At 64.8% G+C, this 15,098-nt stretch overlaps 9 protein-coding genes across 9 annotated transcripts in view; 5 read left to right on the top strand and 4 right to left on the bottom strand.

The window, feature by feature from the left end:
* The window catches only part of PFL1_04868 (uncharacterized protein), a gene marked incomplete at both ends in the record, with an annotated part of 1,965 nt that extends 828 nt beyond the window's left edge, over positions 1-1,137 (top strand). The window contains 3 exons of the mRNA XM_007882396.1: positions 176-485; positions 589-698; positions 835-1,137. Coding sequence (XP_007880587.1) covers positions 176-485; positions 589-698; positions 835-1,137 — 723 coding nt within the window. The remainder of the gene's footprint in view (positions 1-175; positions 486-588; positions 699-834) is intronic.
* A 603-nt stretch (positions 1,138-1,740) lies between these two features.
* PFL1_04867 (uncharacterized protein) lies at positions 1,741-2,694 on the bottom strand (the record flags this gene model as incomplete). The annotated part of the gene is made up of 2 exons (XM_007882395.1): positions 1,741-1,869; positions 2,053-2,694. The coding sequence occupies 2 exons, from the start codon at positions 2,692-2,694 to the stop codon at positions 1,741-1,743; spliced, it is 771 nt and encodes a 256-aa protein (XP_007880586.1).
* A 403-nt stretch (positions 2,695-3,097) lies between these two features.
* Positions 3,098-3,726, top strand: PFL1_04866 (uncharacterized protein; the record flags this gene model as incomplete). Its single annotated transcript, XM_007882394.1, has 4 exons — positions 3,098-3,177; positions 3,274-3,344; positions 3,443-3,511; positions 3,647-3,726. 4 exons carry the CDS (start codon positions 3,098-3,100, stop codon positions 3,724-3,726), a joined length of 300 nt encoding a protein of 99 aa, XP_007880585.1.
* A 526-nt stretch (positions 3,727-4,252) lies between these two features.
* PFL1_04865 (uncharacterized protein) lies at positions 4,253-5,120 on the bottom strand (the record flags this gene model as incomplete). Its single annotated transcript, XM_007882393.1, has 5 exons — positions 4,253-4,274; positions 4,384-4,438; positions 4,546-4,560; positions 4,690-4,835; positions 4,930-5,120. The coding sequence occupies 5 exons, from the start codon at positions 5,118-5,120 to the stop codon at positions 4,253-4,255; spliced, it is 429 nt and encodes a 142-aa protein (XP_007880584.1).
* Positions 5,121-5,618: 498 nt separating this feature from the next.
* PFL1_04864 (uncharacterized protein) lies at positions 5,619-7,926 on the top strand (the record flags this gene model as incomplete). Its single annotated transcript, XM_007882392.1, has 4 exons — positions 5,619-6,291; positions 6,423-7,257; positions 7,440-7,557; positions 7,726-7,926. 4 exons carry the CDS (start codon positions 5,619-5,621, stop codon positions 7,924-7,926), a joined length of 1,827 nt encoding a protein of 608 aa, XP_007880583.1.
* Positions 7,927-8,354: 428 nt separating this feature from the next.
* PFL1_04863 (uncharacterized protein) lies at positions 8,355-9,242 on the bottom strand (the record flags this gene model as incomplete). The annotated part of the gene is made up of 2 exons (XM_007882391.1): positions 8,355-8,761; positions 8,909-9,242. 2 exons carry the CDS (start codon positions 9,240-9,242, stop codon positions 8,355-8,357), a joined length of 741 nt encoding a protein of 246 aa, XP_007880582.1.
* A 736-nt stretch (positions 9,243-9,978) lies between these two features.
* On the top strand, positions 9,979-10,611 carry PFL1_04862 (uncharacterized protein; the record flags this gene model as incomplete). The annotated part of the gene is made up of 4 exons (XM_007882390.1): positions 9,979-9,985; positions 10,123-10,277; positions 10,380-10,456; positions 10,584-10,611. The coding sequence occupies 4 exons, from the start codon at positions 9,979-9,981 to the stop codon at positions 10,609-10,611; spliced, it is 267 nt and encodes an 88-aa protein (XP_007880581.1).
* A 289-nt stretch (positions 10,612-10,900) lies between these two features.
* PFL1_04861 (uncharacterized protein) lies at positions 10,901-12,170 on the bottom strand (the record flags this gene model as incomplete). The annotated part of the gene is made up of 2 exons (XM_007882389.1): positions 10,901-11,534; positions 11,659-12,170. The coding sequence occupies 2 exons, from the start codon at positions 12,168-12,170 to the stop codon at positions 10,901-10,903; spliced, it is 1,146 nt and encodes a 381-aa protein (XP_007880580.1).
* A 992-nt stretch (positions 12,171-13,162) lies between these two features.
* On the top strand, positions 13,163-14,702 carry PFL1_04860 (uncharacterized protein; the record flags this gene model as incomplete). The annotated part of the gene is made up of 2 exons (XM_007882388.1): positions 13,163-13,235; positions 13,366-14,702. The coding sequence occupies 2 exons, from the start codon at positions 13,163-13,165 to the stop codon at positions 14,700-14,702; spliced, it is 1,410 nt and encodes a 469-aa protein (XP_007880579.1).
* Positions 14,703-15,098: the final 396 nt, after the last annotated feature.

The raw sequence follows: 15,098 nt of genomic DNA, 5'->3' as shown, positions 1-15,098 counted from the left end.
AGCCGCTCGCCGCCGCCGCTGCCGCGCCCACCTACTCGCACGCCAAGGCGGCCGCCACGGCGCTCCTCTCGCGCCAGAGCTCCTCGCACTCGCTCGCCTCGGGCTCCCGCATGCACCTCTCCAACCTCAACAACGGGGCCCCGCCGGCCTACTGGGACCCGAGATTGTCTCGCAGACGCGGGGCGGCGGCCTGGGGACGCCCACCGGCGAAAAGACCTACATGGGCGCGTCGTGGCAGGCCAGCGGCACCCAGACGCCCGTCATGGACAAGGACGGACTCGGCTGGCCGGCCAAGGCCACCCTCGACCGGCTCAACTACACGCCTGCCCAGGCGGCCGCCAACGAGAAGCGGCTGTCCGAGGCGGTGCGCACGGTGCTCGAGTGCCTCGGCGAGGACCCGGAGCGCAACGGCATCAAGCAGACGCCCGAGAGGTACGCAAAGGCGCTCCTCTGGATGACGCGTGGCTACGAGGTGCGCCTGAGCGGTAAGTCTCAACGCCAGAGCGAGCAGTGGACGGGCGACCTGGCGTCGACGATGAGTGCTGAATCCAAGCCGTGCCTTACACTGGCCCCCCGTCCCCACCGCAGACGTCATCGCCAACGCGATCTTTGACGAGGAGCACGACGAGATGGTGATTGTGCGCGATATCGACATCTTCAGCCTCTGCGAGCACCACATGGTGCCCTTCACCGGCAAGGTGGGTCTCGGCGGCGGCGGCGGTGCGGCGCGGTGCGGCGCGAAATGTCGAGGATGGCCCGTTTTTGCTGACATCCGCCATGCCATCTCGTTTGCTTGCCACTGGAACCCGCTGGGGCGGGGTTGATCTGCGGCAGATCCACATTGGGTACATTCCCAACCGGCTGGTGATTGGGCTGTCGAAGCTGGCGCGGATCGCCGAGACGTTTGCGCGGCGGCTGCAGGTGCAGGAGCGCCTGACCAAGCAGGTGGCGCTGGCGCTCGACGAGGCGCTGCGGCCGCAGGGCGTGGCCGTCGTCGTCGAGTGCGAGCACCTGTGCATGGCCATGCGCGGCGTCCAGAAGCCCGGCGCGTCGACCGTGACGAGCTGCATGCTCGGCGTATTCCGCGACCGCCAAAAGACCAGGGAGGAGTTCCTCAGCCTCATTCGCAAGCGATGAGACCGCCGTGCGATTCCCCCCCGTCGGTTGGTCGGTCGGTCGGTCGGTCGGTCGGTCAGTCGGTCGGTCGGTGGACCTCGCAGTTAGATGCTCGCCCTTGCCGCCGTGACACCCCTGTGGTCCGGTCGGGCGGGCCAGCAATGCCCCCGTACCGCCCCACCCCATCCTCTCCCGCGTACTCACCAGGGTCGTTCAACATACCCCATCCTCTTTCTCCCCTCTCGTCGTCTCGCCCCCTCCGCCGTCCTTAGACGTTCCCCCCCCGGCGCGCTTCCAGACTGGGACCTCGTCTCCGCGCCTACCTTCTCCCTGCACGCCGCTGTCGTCAATGTATTACGTAGTCTCAACACTAGCACATTCCCACTCGATCTCTTGCCCGTCGGTCGGATGTTTTGCCGTGACTGCGATGGCGGTGCGGTCCGGCCGTCTTTCTGTCCCCATTTCCTTTTCCTGCCGTCGGAAGTTGCCCAAGGAGTAGGGGGGTAGTCGTGTCCGCCGTCGGCCGTGGGTTGGATCGGTCCGGGTCGGGGTCGATGTCGATGTCGATGTCGATGTCGATGTCGATGTCGATGTCGATGTCGATGTCGGCCGAGGATGCTCAGATCAGAACTCGAAGCTGCGGTCGAGGTCGCGCTTGATGAGTTCGCGCATCCCCTCTGGCATCAATGGCTCGTCGGTCCCGGACTTTTCGGATCGGACGGGATCCACCATGTACCTAAAGGGCATCTCGACCTGCGGTGTGCGGGTACGGTCGGATGAGGGTGGTGGGAGGAGCGACGGGCAGCGAGGAGCGGAGGGGGACGTTGATGGGTGATCAGATCGAATGAAGCCGGCAGCGCCGAAAAGAAACACCGACAACGACAACGACGACGACGACGACGGGGGAGGGACCAAAGAGGATAGAGGTGCACTCACGCTCTCGCCGCGACCGAATTTGAGTTCGGGGTACTGGACCCACTTGATCTTTTGTGCGCCCTGCCTCTGCGGTTCGTCGTCGAGGCCCATGAGCATTCCGTCCTCGACGACGCGCTTGGTGACGCCGACGGCGGTATCGGTCGTCATCTGCACGGGGCCGAGGTGACGGCCGGGAAAGCCCATCTGGCGCAGGATGGCGGTGCGGTCGCGCGGCGGGTCGTCGCCGAGGATGCCGCCAAAGAGAAAGAACCTGAACCCCTCCTGCTTCGCCGTCGTCGTCCCGTCCTGTGCTGCGGTCTCGCGGGGTGCATCGTTGGAAGAGACGGGTAGCGGGCCCTTTGGATCGAGCAGGCACACCTGTTCGAGCGGCACGTTGACAGACTCGATGAGCGAGAGGATGCCCTGGGTGTGCAGCTCAAAGTTGGCCCTGCCCGCGCTGCTCGACGACGACGATGAGGTGAGGAGGGTGCGGAGCGAGTCGATGTTGCGCGGAGAGAGCGAGGTGAAATGGACGGTGGAGCCGGAGCCGACGAGCTCGAGCATGTGGGTGTACTCGAGCAGCGCCCACTGCGGGAAGGTTGAGGGCGAGTCGACGTCGAGGTCCTCGAGGTGCTCGATGACGTATTGCGGTCGCGCCGTCATTGCCGGTGTGATGCGTGGCGCCGTGTGGCGGAGAGAGGGAGTGGAAGGGAGATGGGCGGGTGCCGGGGAGAGAGCGTAGGATGTGTCCAGAAGGGTTAGGGGATCAGGATGGGATGGTGGAGGAGGGGGAAGGGCGAGGAGGAGGGTCAGTTCGAGTGCCAAATTCAAGGTTTTCCACCTGTGAGCTGCCCGCCCCCTTTGGCCGCCTTCCGAGGTTGTGCCTGACACCTCCGACTTCCGAGGACAGCCTCGCCCTTCCCGCGCGGCGTAGCGTGTGGAGAAGCCCACCGTCCCTGCCCTCTGCGTGTGACGCTACCTCGACCTCCTCGCACCGCATCCTCATCCCTACACACCCCTCGTGCGACGGCCCTCCCTGCTCCACGCCATCCCAACATCGACGACCATGGAGGAAGGCGAGATCTCAAACGACGACCTCTACAACGCCCTCCACCAGCGTCTGGTGGCTACGGGCGAGTGGGCTCGGTACGTCGTCGCCCTCTCTGGCTCGTCCCCCAGGCTTCCTCACAGTTCATCCTCTGACTCCGCGTTGTTTGCCCCGCTCGCGGATGGACGGGACAGCCTGTCGACACTGCTGAAGCGCATGCTCGACGATAGCGGCTGGGAGGGTGACCTCAATGGACACGCCCTCGGTACGCATCCCCCGCCCACCGACCCCTCCCTCTCTCTCCCCACCTTTCCTGCTCGCTCACCGGCCCCCTTCTCTCGCTTCCTCCCTCGACCGCGGTAGAACTGGCAAAGTCGCAGCAGACGCTATCCATCCACGACCTCATGGCCTCGCTCACACCACACGCCAAAGGTGCGTCGCATCTGGCCCTCCAAACGACCCGGCGACCCCCCCTGCTCCCCCTTCGTCTGCATCGCCGCCATCTCAACGTCATGTCTTCTCCTTTCCCTCCCATTCACAACCCCCTCATCCCCTCCGTGCCAACAGAGACGCTACCAACGCACATCAAGACCCACATCGTCTCGCTGCTCCGCGACTTTCTCGATCGCAACCTCGAAGACGCCTGATGGCCTTCGGACAACCCCCTCTTTCCCATCCCCCATCGTTTCCCTGCCCCAGAGGAACGCGGCCCGCTCCACGACGCCTCGCCTCTCTTCGTCGTCACCTGTATCTCTAGACCCCACCTGCATCACAAAGACACGCTCGTTCGTCCGCATTCATCATCCCCGGCGGACGCGGATTCCTTCCGTCGCCGGGTCGCAGCCACTCGAGCGGCCGGGAAAGCGCCATTACCGCATCTCATGTTCGTATCGCAAAACACAGGACGGTACAGATCAACGCATCCTGCCGACCCAGTCCGAGGGGGGTAAACAGCATAGACAAAGACGCGACGACGACGGCAACGGTCAGAAGACTTGCCCGCGGCCAGAGGTGAGGCGGTCGCCGGCTGTTCGACTCACGTTGGCAAACATCTCCTGAATCACGCTGTCGGTATCCTCCCAGTGGCATGCCAGGTCGGCTGAGGACGGAGTAACAAGGGACAGCAGGACGAGGGCGGGGTCAGTCACTGTCCTCGTCTCCGCAGCGATCCGGTTAGCCACCAGACAACGCACCTCTGCCGATGAGTAAACAGGCGCGGACGACAAAAAGTACGATCAAGCCGGTCAGCGGGTACTCGCAAACGGCAGCAGTCAACCGGACGACGCTGGAGGGAACCCTCTCACCTTCCGCCTTGGCCCAGGTTCTCGACGAGCTGCACTTGCACGATGAACTTGAATCCTGAAAGGAGACAGGGCGGCAAATGAGGGCGGCGCATGGTGAGCGGCGGGGCCGGGGGGGGGGGGGGGGGGCACGGACCGAGGTGCATGCGGCCCGGGCGAGCTCACCTTTTGGCTCGATGTCTGCAGAGCGCCAGGGCATAGCGAGGAGTGGGAACGGTGAGCGGTTGTGGTCGGATCGATGCTGCATGTAGTCCTCAATGGGAACGAAGGACTGCGAGATGGGGAGCGATGCGGGCCTGGCCCACTCACCGAGCATCCTTGCCTTTACGGTTTCGGCGACGCCTCTGCTGAGTGCGCGGTTCTTTGCCTTGTCCTGCTTGTCCCAGCGTTCCGTCTTTAACCGGCTGGATAGGATGTGGGATAGCTGCGACTGGAGCGCCCCCTGCGGATCGAATCTGTGCCGGGCGGATCCAAAAGGGCGAGGAACCAGTCAGAGTCAGATGGGTGCTGGGGGTCGCGGGGATGGGGAGGGGGACGTCGGGTGCGCACCTTGTTCTGCTGGGCGGTGCTGATGCGGATGGCGGTGCGCTGTCGAGGCTGGCGCTTCCGTCGGCGGATGAGGGTGGTGCAGAGGGGCGGGTCGACGAGGAGCCGAGCTGAGGGTGCGAGGAAGGCAGTGGCGAGGTCATGGCCGAGAAGCCGTTTGGGCTGGTTGGCCCGCCGATGCTGGGGCTCGCCATGGGGACGGGTGGCAGCGTGTCGAGGGCGGGTGTATGAACCAATCAGGTGTGCGCTGGGTGTGACTTGCGGCGAGGCGGTGAGGGAGGTAGGATGAAGTTGGTGGAAAGGGGGGGCGAAGGTGGTTGCTGGTACGAGGACCGAGACCAACACCCGCTGCAACCCAGCGCGCCTCGCCGCGCCAGTCGGGCAGGCCTGGCCGGGCCCAGCCTCTCCACAATGGTCTGCCAAACAGTCCACTCGGGCGAGAGCAGAGCAACGTGACAGCCAGAAGGCGGGCAGCCCAGCCAGGCCAGCCAGCCAGGCCAGCCAGGCCCACCCTCAGGCGACGGACGGCACGCAGCCCCAAAGGTGGCCCGAGCCCGCTCTCTCATGGCTCTCTCCCTCTGCACGTCCCTCTGTCCATCACCACCATCCCCCAACTGCCTCGCTGGCATCTTCCCCCCTCGGGCCCCGTTCCTACCCTCACGCCTCGCTCCTCGCCCCTCGCCGCGCCCGCCATGGTCAAGCTCAACCTGGCCCTCGCCGCCGGCGTCCTCTCGCTCTCTTCGGCCACCGCCTCCTCATCCTCGTCGTCGTCCGCCTCGTCCTCGTCCGGCCATGCCCAAAACGTCCGCGGCGTGGCGCCCAGCGACGCCCACCGTTACGTGCCCTACACGACCCCCGCCACGGGTCAGCAGCGGTGGAAGTGCCTCGACGGCTCCAAAGACATCAAGTGGTCCGCCGTCAACGACGACTACTGCGACTGCCCCGACGGCAGCGACGAGCCGGGCACCTCGGCCTGCCCCAACGCCTCCTTCTACTGCCACAACAACGGCCACATCCCAGCCCGCATCCGCTCCAGCCGCGTAAACGACGGCATCTGCGACCCAGAGTGCTGCGACGGCTCCGACGAGACCGACGGCAAGGTACACTGCCCCGACCGCTGCGCAAAGGTGGGCAAGGAGCACCGAAAACGCATGGCAGAGCTCGAAAACGTGCGCAGGGCCGGCGCAAAGATCCGCGAAAAGTACATCGCCGACGGTAGAAAGGAGCGCGAGAGCCTCGAGAGCGAGGTGGCCAAGCTCGAAGTCGAAATCGAGGTGGCGCGCGAAAGGGAGCACCGCCTCAAGCAGGCCCTCGAGGCCGCAGAGTCGATGGACAAGGCCGTCATCGAGGCAAAGCTAAAGACCCGTGAGTACCGGTCCGCTCGACGGTATACATGCATGCCCGGCTTGGCCAGGCAACTAACTCACTCATGCCGCCGCCGCCGCCGCCGCCGCCCCTGCTCCCCCCGTCTCGCCGCCGCGCACCCCTTTTCGCAGCTCTGTACGCAACGCTCACCGACCACCAGTCGGCCATGAAGGCGCTGCTCGACAAGAACGCCAAGCTCAAAGAGGAGCTCAAGACCCTCACGCTCCTCCTCGACGACCTGGCGCGCGGCTACAACCCAAACTACCAGGACATGGCCGTCAAGGGCGCCGTCGTCGCATACAAGCAGTGGCGCGGCATTGACACGTCGGCCGCCGCCGCCGCCGCCGCCAAGGCCGAGGCCGACGAGCAGGGCGTCGAGGTCGACAAGGACGCCGACATCAACGCCGACAACGTCAAGGTGCGCGAGCTGTTCGACGACGGCGACTGGTCCGCCGACAAGGTGCACCAGCTCGCCTCGGCCAGCGTCCTCGAGCTCATGGACGGCGGGCTGGGCGGCTCGGGCGACCCGGGCGCCGTGTCCGACGCCGACAACGGCCTCCTCTTCCGCATCCACGAGTACCTTCCCGACCCGGTGGTGCCCTACTTCGAGGCCATGGTCGACACGCTGCTCGACGTGCTCATCAAGGCCAACGTCATCAAGGACGTCAAGCGCATGCGGCCAAAGGGCGCCGGAGGCAGCGGCGACGGCGCGGAGCCGGACAATGTGGCCGAGGCCAGGCGCGCCCACGCCGACGCCGGCAACCAGCTCCGCCGCATCGAGGGCGACCTGTCGTCGTACCGCAACAAGCTCGACCACTTTGGCGAAAAGTACGGCCGCCAGCTCGAGTTCCGCGCGCTCGAGAACAAGTGCGTTCAGAAGGATCTGGGCGAGTACACGTACGAGTACTGCTTCTTTGGCCGCATCAAGCAGATTCCGAACAAGTACGGCGCCCAGGTGACGCTCGGGTGAGTTTCCGCAGGGGGAGAGGCCGGCGTGCTCCCATGCTCCCGTGCTGTGCCATGCCCATGCCTGCCTGGCTTGCCCGACTGTCCGTTTGCCCTCCCGACTTTTCCGACAGGGCATGCTTTGCTGACCTCTGCTGGCCACCCTCGCTCGCCCGCGCCGTCTGCATCGTCTTTCGCTGCAGCAACTTTGCCAACTGGAACCCGGCGGGCAACGCTACGCCCGACCAGGACGACTACTGGCGACACCAGATCTACGCCAACGGCCAGCGATGCTGGAACGGCCCTGTGCGCAGCGCAATCGTGAGTGTGCGGTGGTGAGCGCTTCCGACTGCCCGCCGAGGTCGTCGAGGGGCGGTACTCGATCCTGACTTCGCGCCCTGCCCTGCCCGTGCCTTACCCTGCCTTGCTCTTCCCCCCGCTTCCTCTCATTTCCGCCCGCTGCTGCTGCTGCTCGCCGTCACACGACAGGTGGATCTCGTCTGCGACACGACCAATGCGTTGCTCGACGTCTTTGAGGCGGAAAAGTGCATCTACTCGGTCAAGGTCTCGACGCCGGCCGTCTGCTTCCCCCCCGCCAGCGCCAGCTCGAGCTCGGGCTCGGGCTCGGGCTTGGGTTCCGATTCGGCTCCTGGCTCGACGGCGCCAAAGACGGAACACGTCGAGTTGTAGCGGCGGCGCACCTGCCGCTCCCGCTGTATCCCACCAGCTTCTTTTTGAGTGCATAGACGAAAACCAGGAAGGACAAGAGCGCAGCACGAAACTGACTGTCGTCGTCGCCATCGCCGTTGTCGCCATCGCCGTTGTCGCCATCGCCGTTGTCGCCATCGCCGTTGTCGCCATCGCCGTCGTCGCTACCGACGGGCATCGTCTTTCCTGTCATTGCCGGCGGACCACTTCGAGCATGGGTGACGGGCCGGCCAGGTCGAAGAGGACGATGGCGATGCTGGTGGCGTGCCGGTGGTGGTGGTAGTTGCGTGGGTATTCGTGCATCGAATTACGAATGGGGCGGGGCAGGCCGTTGCGACGAGAGAGGGAGCCAAGCGAGGACTGGGACAAACGCAAAAAAGTCTAATGATGGCGGAGAAGGGGGGGGGGGCCTATGCATAGGTGTCGACGAGTGCGTCGCGGAGCTCATTGACGACCTCACCCGTCTGCTGTCCGCCATTGAGCCTAAAGACGCTCTCGATGACGGAGATTTCGGTGGCGGTGGCGTCCATGCCGCAAAAGGCGGCAAAGTCGTTTACGACCAACCCGGCGCCGATGAGGTCCGAGCCGCGGTTGACGGTGCCCGCGACGAGGGGCACCTGGAGGAGCGACGAGAGCTCGTCCTGGTCCTGGAGCGACGTCTTTGGGTGGGTGAGGGCGCCCTGGTTGGAGATGGCCGAGTAGGAGCCGACGAGGACATTGTCGCCCACCGTCTGCCGGAACACTTCGACCTTGAGCACGTCCGAGATGATTTCCTCGGTCTCGCGGTCGAGGTCTGGGTGGACGATGGCCACGTAGTCTGTAGTCGCGGGGAGGAAAAGGGGGGTAAGGAGGGGTGACAGAGGGGTTTTGGAAAACAAGGGTGAGATGGACAGTCGTCGTCGTCGCCGTTCGTGGGGGTGGCCGCCGATGCCGGAGGGAGCTCTGGGAAGAAGGCAGAACGCACCGTTGCAGGCGATGACGTTTCCGAGGGCGCTCAACCTCTCCTCTACCCTCTGGATGGCGACGCTGTCCGGTAGGCTGTTGCGGAGGTGCTGGAGTTCCTGGTCGGTGGTGGTCGAGGGGACGAGGAGGCCGTGGCGGTTTCCGACGGTGAGGCGGCCGACGAGGCGGGTGCCGGCGATGGAGCAGTGGACGACGGGGATGACGTCGGCCAGCTCGGCCTCAAAGGTAGAGTAGAAGTTGGCGCTGCCGCCGATGGCGACGAGGCAGTAGGCGTTGGTCAAGCGCGCAAAGACGCCAATCTCGGACGAGTTCTCAAACTGACAGCGCACGGCCATTGTGAGTGCGGAGTCGGCGGGTGTGGGAGCTTAGGTCGGCGGGGTTGGGTCGAGGTTGGTAGATGTCCCGGTGGCTGTGAGAAGGCGGTGGGCGTTGGCTGCGAGGTGTCTGTGTGCAAGAGTGATAGCGGCGAGGCGAGGCGCGGTGTTTGTGTGTGTGTGTGTGTGTGTGTGTGTGTGTGTGTGTGTGTGTGTGTGTGTGTGTGTGTGTGTGTGTGTGTGTGTGTGTGTGTGTGTGTTGGACGAGGCTCGGTGATGGCGGTGATGGTGGTGGTGGTGGTAGTGGACTTTATAGCGGGCGGGCAATGCGCCATGCACAAAGATGTCCGGGCGAGGCAGCGCGGGGCGAGGGAGCGAGGTTGGCCGGCTGAGCCACGAAGAAAATTTCCCGCCCGCCCCCGCCCGCACCGGCCGCCCAGCTCCCAGCGCCCAGCGCAGCCGCTCTCGGCCATCGGGACTCGACGACGGCTGCCCAAAAAAGTGGAGCAAGAGGTCTGGCGGGCCTCGTCTGACTCTGCTCTGAGTCGACTTGGACTCGGGTCGATCACGGCTCAACGCCAGGCTGCCCGATCCGATGGCGTTCCTCGGCCCTTTCCGAATCCCGCATTCCGAGTGAGGTCGCTCAACAGGTCCACTACTTTTGCCCGGCCTACACCCGACCCACTCACCACCATCATCCGTTGACCCGCTCACTGCCCACCCATCTCCTTCCACTCGCACGCATATCTTCGACAAAATGGACTGTAAGCAATCCAACCACACAAGCATTCCCGCTCGGTCTCCGCGCCGCATCCTCCGCGGCGCATCACCATCGAAACTCACCGCCCGCGCCTCTCTTTTTCTCCGCACTGACATCCCCCTCTCGCCTCTGCTCGGACAGTCTCCAACTTTTCCTCGTCCGAGCAGCAGGCGATGCACCGCGTGATCGAGCAGAAGCAGATGAAGGACTTTATGCGCCTCTACACGGGTCTCGTCGAGCGGTGCTTTGAGTCGTGCTGCAACGACTTTACCTCAAAGGCCCTCTCGACAAAGGAGGTGAGCCTCCCTTGCCCCCTCCCCCATCGGCTCCGCGGCTCGAGGATATGCATCGAATCGTCTCTCCTCTGACCCCACCACCACTCCCCTCTATCGACACAGGAGACGTGCGTGACAAACTGCACCCTCAAGTTCCTCAAGCACAGCGAACGCGTCGGCGCACGCTTCACAGAGGAAAAGTGAGACGCTCCTCCCTTCTCCCTCTTGACGGCCGACTCGAATTCGTCTGGCCCTGTGTCAGGTTCTGACCCCGCCCTCTCTTCCTCTCTGGCCTCAATGCCCCTTCGCCCCTCGCCCCTCGAACAGCGCAAAGATGATGGGCCAACAAAAGTGATGCCGTCTCTCGGCCAAATCAGTGCAACCCGCCTCGACCTGCTATGCGACGGTGCCCTATCGATGTCGTGCAATGCAAACTCGACTACATTTCCGGAAATCGGCCTCGATCTCGGTCTCACACCCGCTCTCGCTCTCGGTCTCACACCCGCTCTCGCTCTCGGTCTCACACCCGCTCTCGCTCTCGGTCTCACACCCGCTCTTGCTCTGGGTCTGATTCCGCCTGGCATTGCGTCTTCGCTGCCCTCTATTCGACTCCCGCCCATACGCACCCCTTCGACGATGACGGCTCACGTTGACGACTCGGCGAGGATGAGGTCGAGGGCGCCCTCGACGTCTTGCTCGATGGCGGCGTCGTCGTAGGCGCGGGTGCACTTCCAGCCCAGCTCGGCGGGTCCGCGGCTGGCGATGCAGCGGCAGTTTGTCCTGCACGGCCAGATGGGCGTCTTTCGGTCGGTCTCTTGGTCTTCCTGGCTCCTCTGGCCGTCTTCGATGCGCACGCCCTTTTGCTGTGCGTCAAACGGCGGCGCGGGCACGCTGATGGGCTCGTCGGTCTCGACGATACCGCGGCGCGCCAGGACGCGTCCGATGGCGCGCGCAATCGTCTTGAAGTCGACGAGGTCCCGGTGCGAGGCGAAAAAGAAGCTGCCAAACAGGGCGTGGTCGCGGCCGGCGCCCGAGGGGTTGGAGAGGTGGTCGGCGACGAGGGCGAGGATGAGGTCGACGCACTCGTCGATGTGGACGTGGATCCAGCGGTTGGTGCCGTCGCCGACGTGGGTGGCGCGCTTGTTGTGGAGCGACTTGCGCACCATGTCGGGCACCATGGCCGAGTAGCGCTTGCACGGTCCCGATGAGATGCCCCAGATGAGGGCCGGGCAGACGATTGAGCCCCAGAATGCGCCGGCGCTGATGGCCTTGGCGATCCTGTGAGGGTGGCGGGAGGCGGTGGAGGAGCGGGCAAAAGGGGAGAGACGAGGCAAGACGCGCGAGGGTGAGCAGGCGCGGGGACGATGGAAAAAGGCGAATGGAAAAGGGGTAGCCCACTCACTCGAGGTCGATGAGGCGGTGTGCGGCAGAGTCGGCGATGCTCTGGATCTGTTTGGCGTCTGCGTCGTTGTAGTTTGGCGTCTCTACATAGGTGCCGACGGGCTGGCTCTCGATGAGCTGTACGCCGCTGAGGTGTACGAGGGTAGCCTTTCTTCCGTTGTGTTTTGCCTTGATGATGCCGGCGTTGATGGCCTTTGTGAGGTCGAGGTCGTCGCTGGTGGCTGCGTTGATGACGCAGTCGACGTTGGCGCTCCACTGCTCGACGGCGTTGTACCAGTGTTGCGGGGTGGAACGGTCCACGTCCTCGATCTGTAGGACGGTGCTGGTGGACCGGGAGCGGAGCGAGGATTCCCAGGATCGCACTGCGGCCGCCTTTGATGCGCCAGAGACGAGGGCGATGACGGTGCCCACCGAGGGCGAGTCCGGGCCTGAGAGGGGAGAGGTGATGAGCTTGTGCAGGATCTGGCCGCCGACGAAGCCGGTGGCGCCGAGGAGGAGGACGGTGTGGCTCATGGTGTGTGCGTGTGTGTGCGCGCGCGCGGTGGTGATGGTAGTGGCAGAGTGCAAACAAGTGGTGGTGGCGGTGGTGGTGGTGGTGGCCGGAGAGGAAGGTCGCGAGAGGAGGAGGCCGGTGGAAGACGAAGCCGCGACAGCCAGACGCCCAGAGGTCCCAGGCCAGCTTCCGGCAGGTCGTCTGTCGGTCGCCGAAATGCAACGCGCCATCGTCGGCCTTAAGCCGCCCGCCTGCCTCCACAAGCAACAAGGCTTGGGCCCAAACCGAGGCCGAGGCCGAAGCCGAACCAAGGCGGCGGCTGCACCCTCCTACGGCTGCCGCGCTACTCGACTGCTCGCCAGCCTCGCCTTGAAGCCGCAGCCACCGCGTCGGCCTCACCCCGAGCAGACAGACGCGCCAACCTGCTGGCCACCGCACCCCCTCCTGGACTGCATACATCATTAGCTCGCAGACAGTGGCCAGGCCAACCACAGCCCCACGTCTACGCTACCAGCCTCGTCAGGCCACACAGGAAAAAAAAAAAAAAAACAACCAAGCATCAGCCAGACTCAACATCTGCCTCTGCCTCAACCTCAACCAAGGGCCCAACGCACAACATCCGTCGCCACGCCGCTCCAGGCCCTCGTCGTCGTTGCCGCCACCGCCGCTGCTGTCGTCGTCGTGCTCATCAAACAAACTCTGGCGCCAGCCGGCGGCCTCCACCGTCGCCCACTCGGTCCCGCCTCGTCGCGCACACACACAGCACAACCTCGTTCCCCTCCCCCGCGTCAGTCGCGGGCAGAGCAAGAGCTTACCATGGTCGCCATGGCGCGCTACGAGGCGATGCAGCTGCACCTGCGTCGATGCAGGACACGACGGGATGGGCCTCGACGGGTGGATGCTACAATGCCCCCCCTCCTCCTCTCGCCATCGAGACGGATAACAGGCCAACGCTCCGAGTAGACCCCATCCTCGACATCCCCGCCTCCGCATCGCAGCGACGCACGAAACGATGCCGCCCTCCAAAACAACCAACAAGAGAAACGGCCACCGTGTGCCTCATCGAGCAAAGAAGCCAAGAGACGGTCAGTCGTCGCCGCCGCCGCCGCTACCTTGGCCCACGTCGTCTTCGGCGAACGGCTAGTTGTAGAGGTACTGACGTACCCCTCTTTTCCCCCATCTCCTCGTCCTTCTCGTCCTCCTCGCTCGATGCAGGGTCGCCCGTGTACATCAACGTCGACAGCGACAGCCAAGACGACGACGACGACGACGACGACGACGACGAGCAGTTCACGACTCCGGCCGCCGAATCCATCCCCGATGCTCCCCCTGCCGCTGCTGCTGCTGCCGCGGCGGCGACGACGACGCCTTTGATCGGAGACGCACAGCCAAGCATCGATCCGCTAGAGTGGTACGAAGCAGCGTGGTCCAACAACTGCCACAACTTTGTGCAGATGCGACGCCGGTGCCGCGCCCGTCTGCTGGGCAAGCGCAAACGGAGCAAAATGTCAGACACCACCACCGTCGTCGATCGCCGCGTCAAGCAGAAGGCGGCACGTGCCGTCCAGGCTGGTGTCGACGGGCAAGGGGAGGAGGTGGTGGTCGTCGGCGATTCGTCGGATGACGACGACGACGACGACGACGACGACGACGACGACGACGACGACGACGACGACGACGACGACGAGATGAAAGACGATGCACCGAGGCGATGCGGGGACATCGAACCGCAATCGACATTCGACGAAAGCATCACCACGCCCTCTCCCCCGCCGCCACACCGCCGCCGCCGCCGACGACGACGAGAGCGGATCTTGCGCACCCCCTCTGCGTCTCCGCTCCCAACCCTGCCGGTCCGAGCGGATAAAGAGGTACGGCCGCACCCGCTCGAGTCGCAACTCGCCAACTTCTACACGCGTTTCGGCCTGCGTCTCGTCTGCTGTCGCGACGATGGCCAAGACGACGACGACATCGACGGCAGCGGCGGCGGCAAAAGGTTGTGCGAGACGTCCCTCGAGGTTTGGATGCGCGTATTTGTGTCTCGGTTCACCGATTTGATCGACGAGTACCGACACCGCAGCGTTTGCCTTGGTGCGCCGGCCGTCCAGGATGAGGGTGCGGCTGAAGGCAACGCCGAAGGCGAGGGCGAATATGAAGACGAAGGCGAGGGCAAAGGTGCGGGCGAGGGCACAGGACAAGACAACGGCGACGATAACGGCACCAACGACGACGAAGACGACCAAGAGGCAGCAGCGACGAGCGTGTGGCTTCGCCGAGTCGAATGCGTCAAGTCGCTACTGCAAGAGATCCTGACTGCCCATTCGACAGCGGTCAGCAAGAGAGAGCAGGGGATCGAGACCCCGCTCGACGTCCACGACACCGTCATCAATGACAATGTCGAAGAGAAAGAGGCCGATGCCGACGACGACGACCTCAGGGACGACTGCGCCCTCGTCCTCGACCGCGTCGAGCGCTGGCTCTACTTTGGCATCGCCCGCTTGTGGACCGACGAAGAGTCGGCCCTTTTCAAACGCAGATGGTGCCGCATCTAAGCCGTCACCGCGGCGTCGGCGATTCGCTGCGGCTTCGACGGCCGACCTGGCACCGGCGACCACGACCACGAGCTGAACTGAGCCGAGCCGGTCCGATCCGACTGCATCCGAGCAGTCCCGAGACGACCTGCCATAGAGATGGGACAATATCTTGATATCTCGGGCGAGCGCGGACTTTCCTCCGCTGGCGTCTGTATGTGCGTCGTATAAGATCAACCACGTCCTCCAGCACGAACGGCGGGCATCCCATCCACCGTCCCTAGCAGGCAGCCTGCCGCTCTGGCGCCTTAGCGTCCGGTGCCGGCCCTTCGTGCGCTGCGGTCCTTGTTTCGACCCTCTCTCGGCGGGGGTCCGCCACCGCCACCGCCACCGCCACCGCCACCGCCACCGGCACCG

This window comes from Pseudozyma flocculosa (assembly GCF_000417875.1).
Source record: "Pseudozyma flocculosa PF-1 unplaced genomic scaffold scaffold00016, whole genome shotgun sequence".
In the NCBI taxonomy this organism is placed as follows: Eukaryota; Fungi; Basidiomycota; class Ustilaginomycetes; order Ustilaginales; family Ustilaginaceae; genus Pseudozyma; species Pseudozyma flocculosa.
This window is presented reverse-complemented; position numbering and strand designations above follow the sequence as displayed.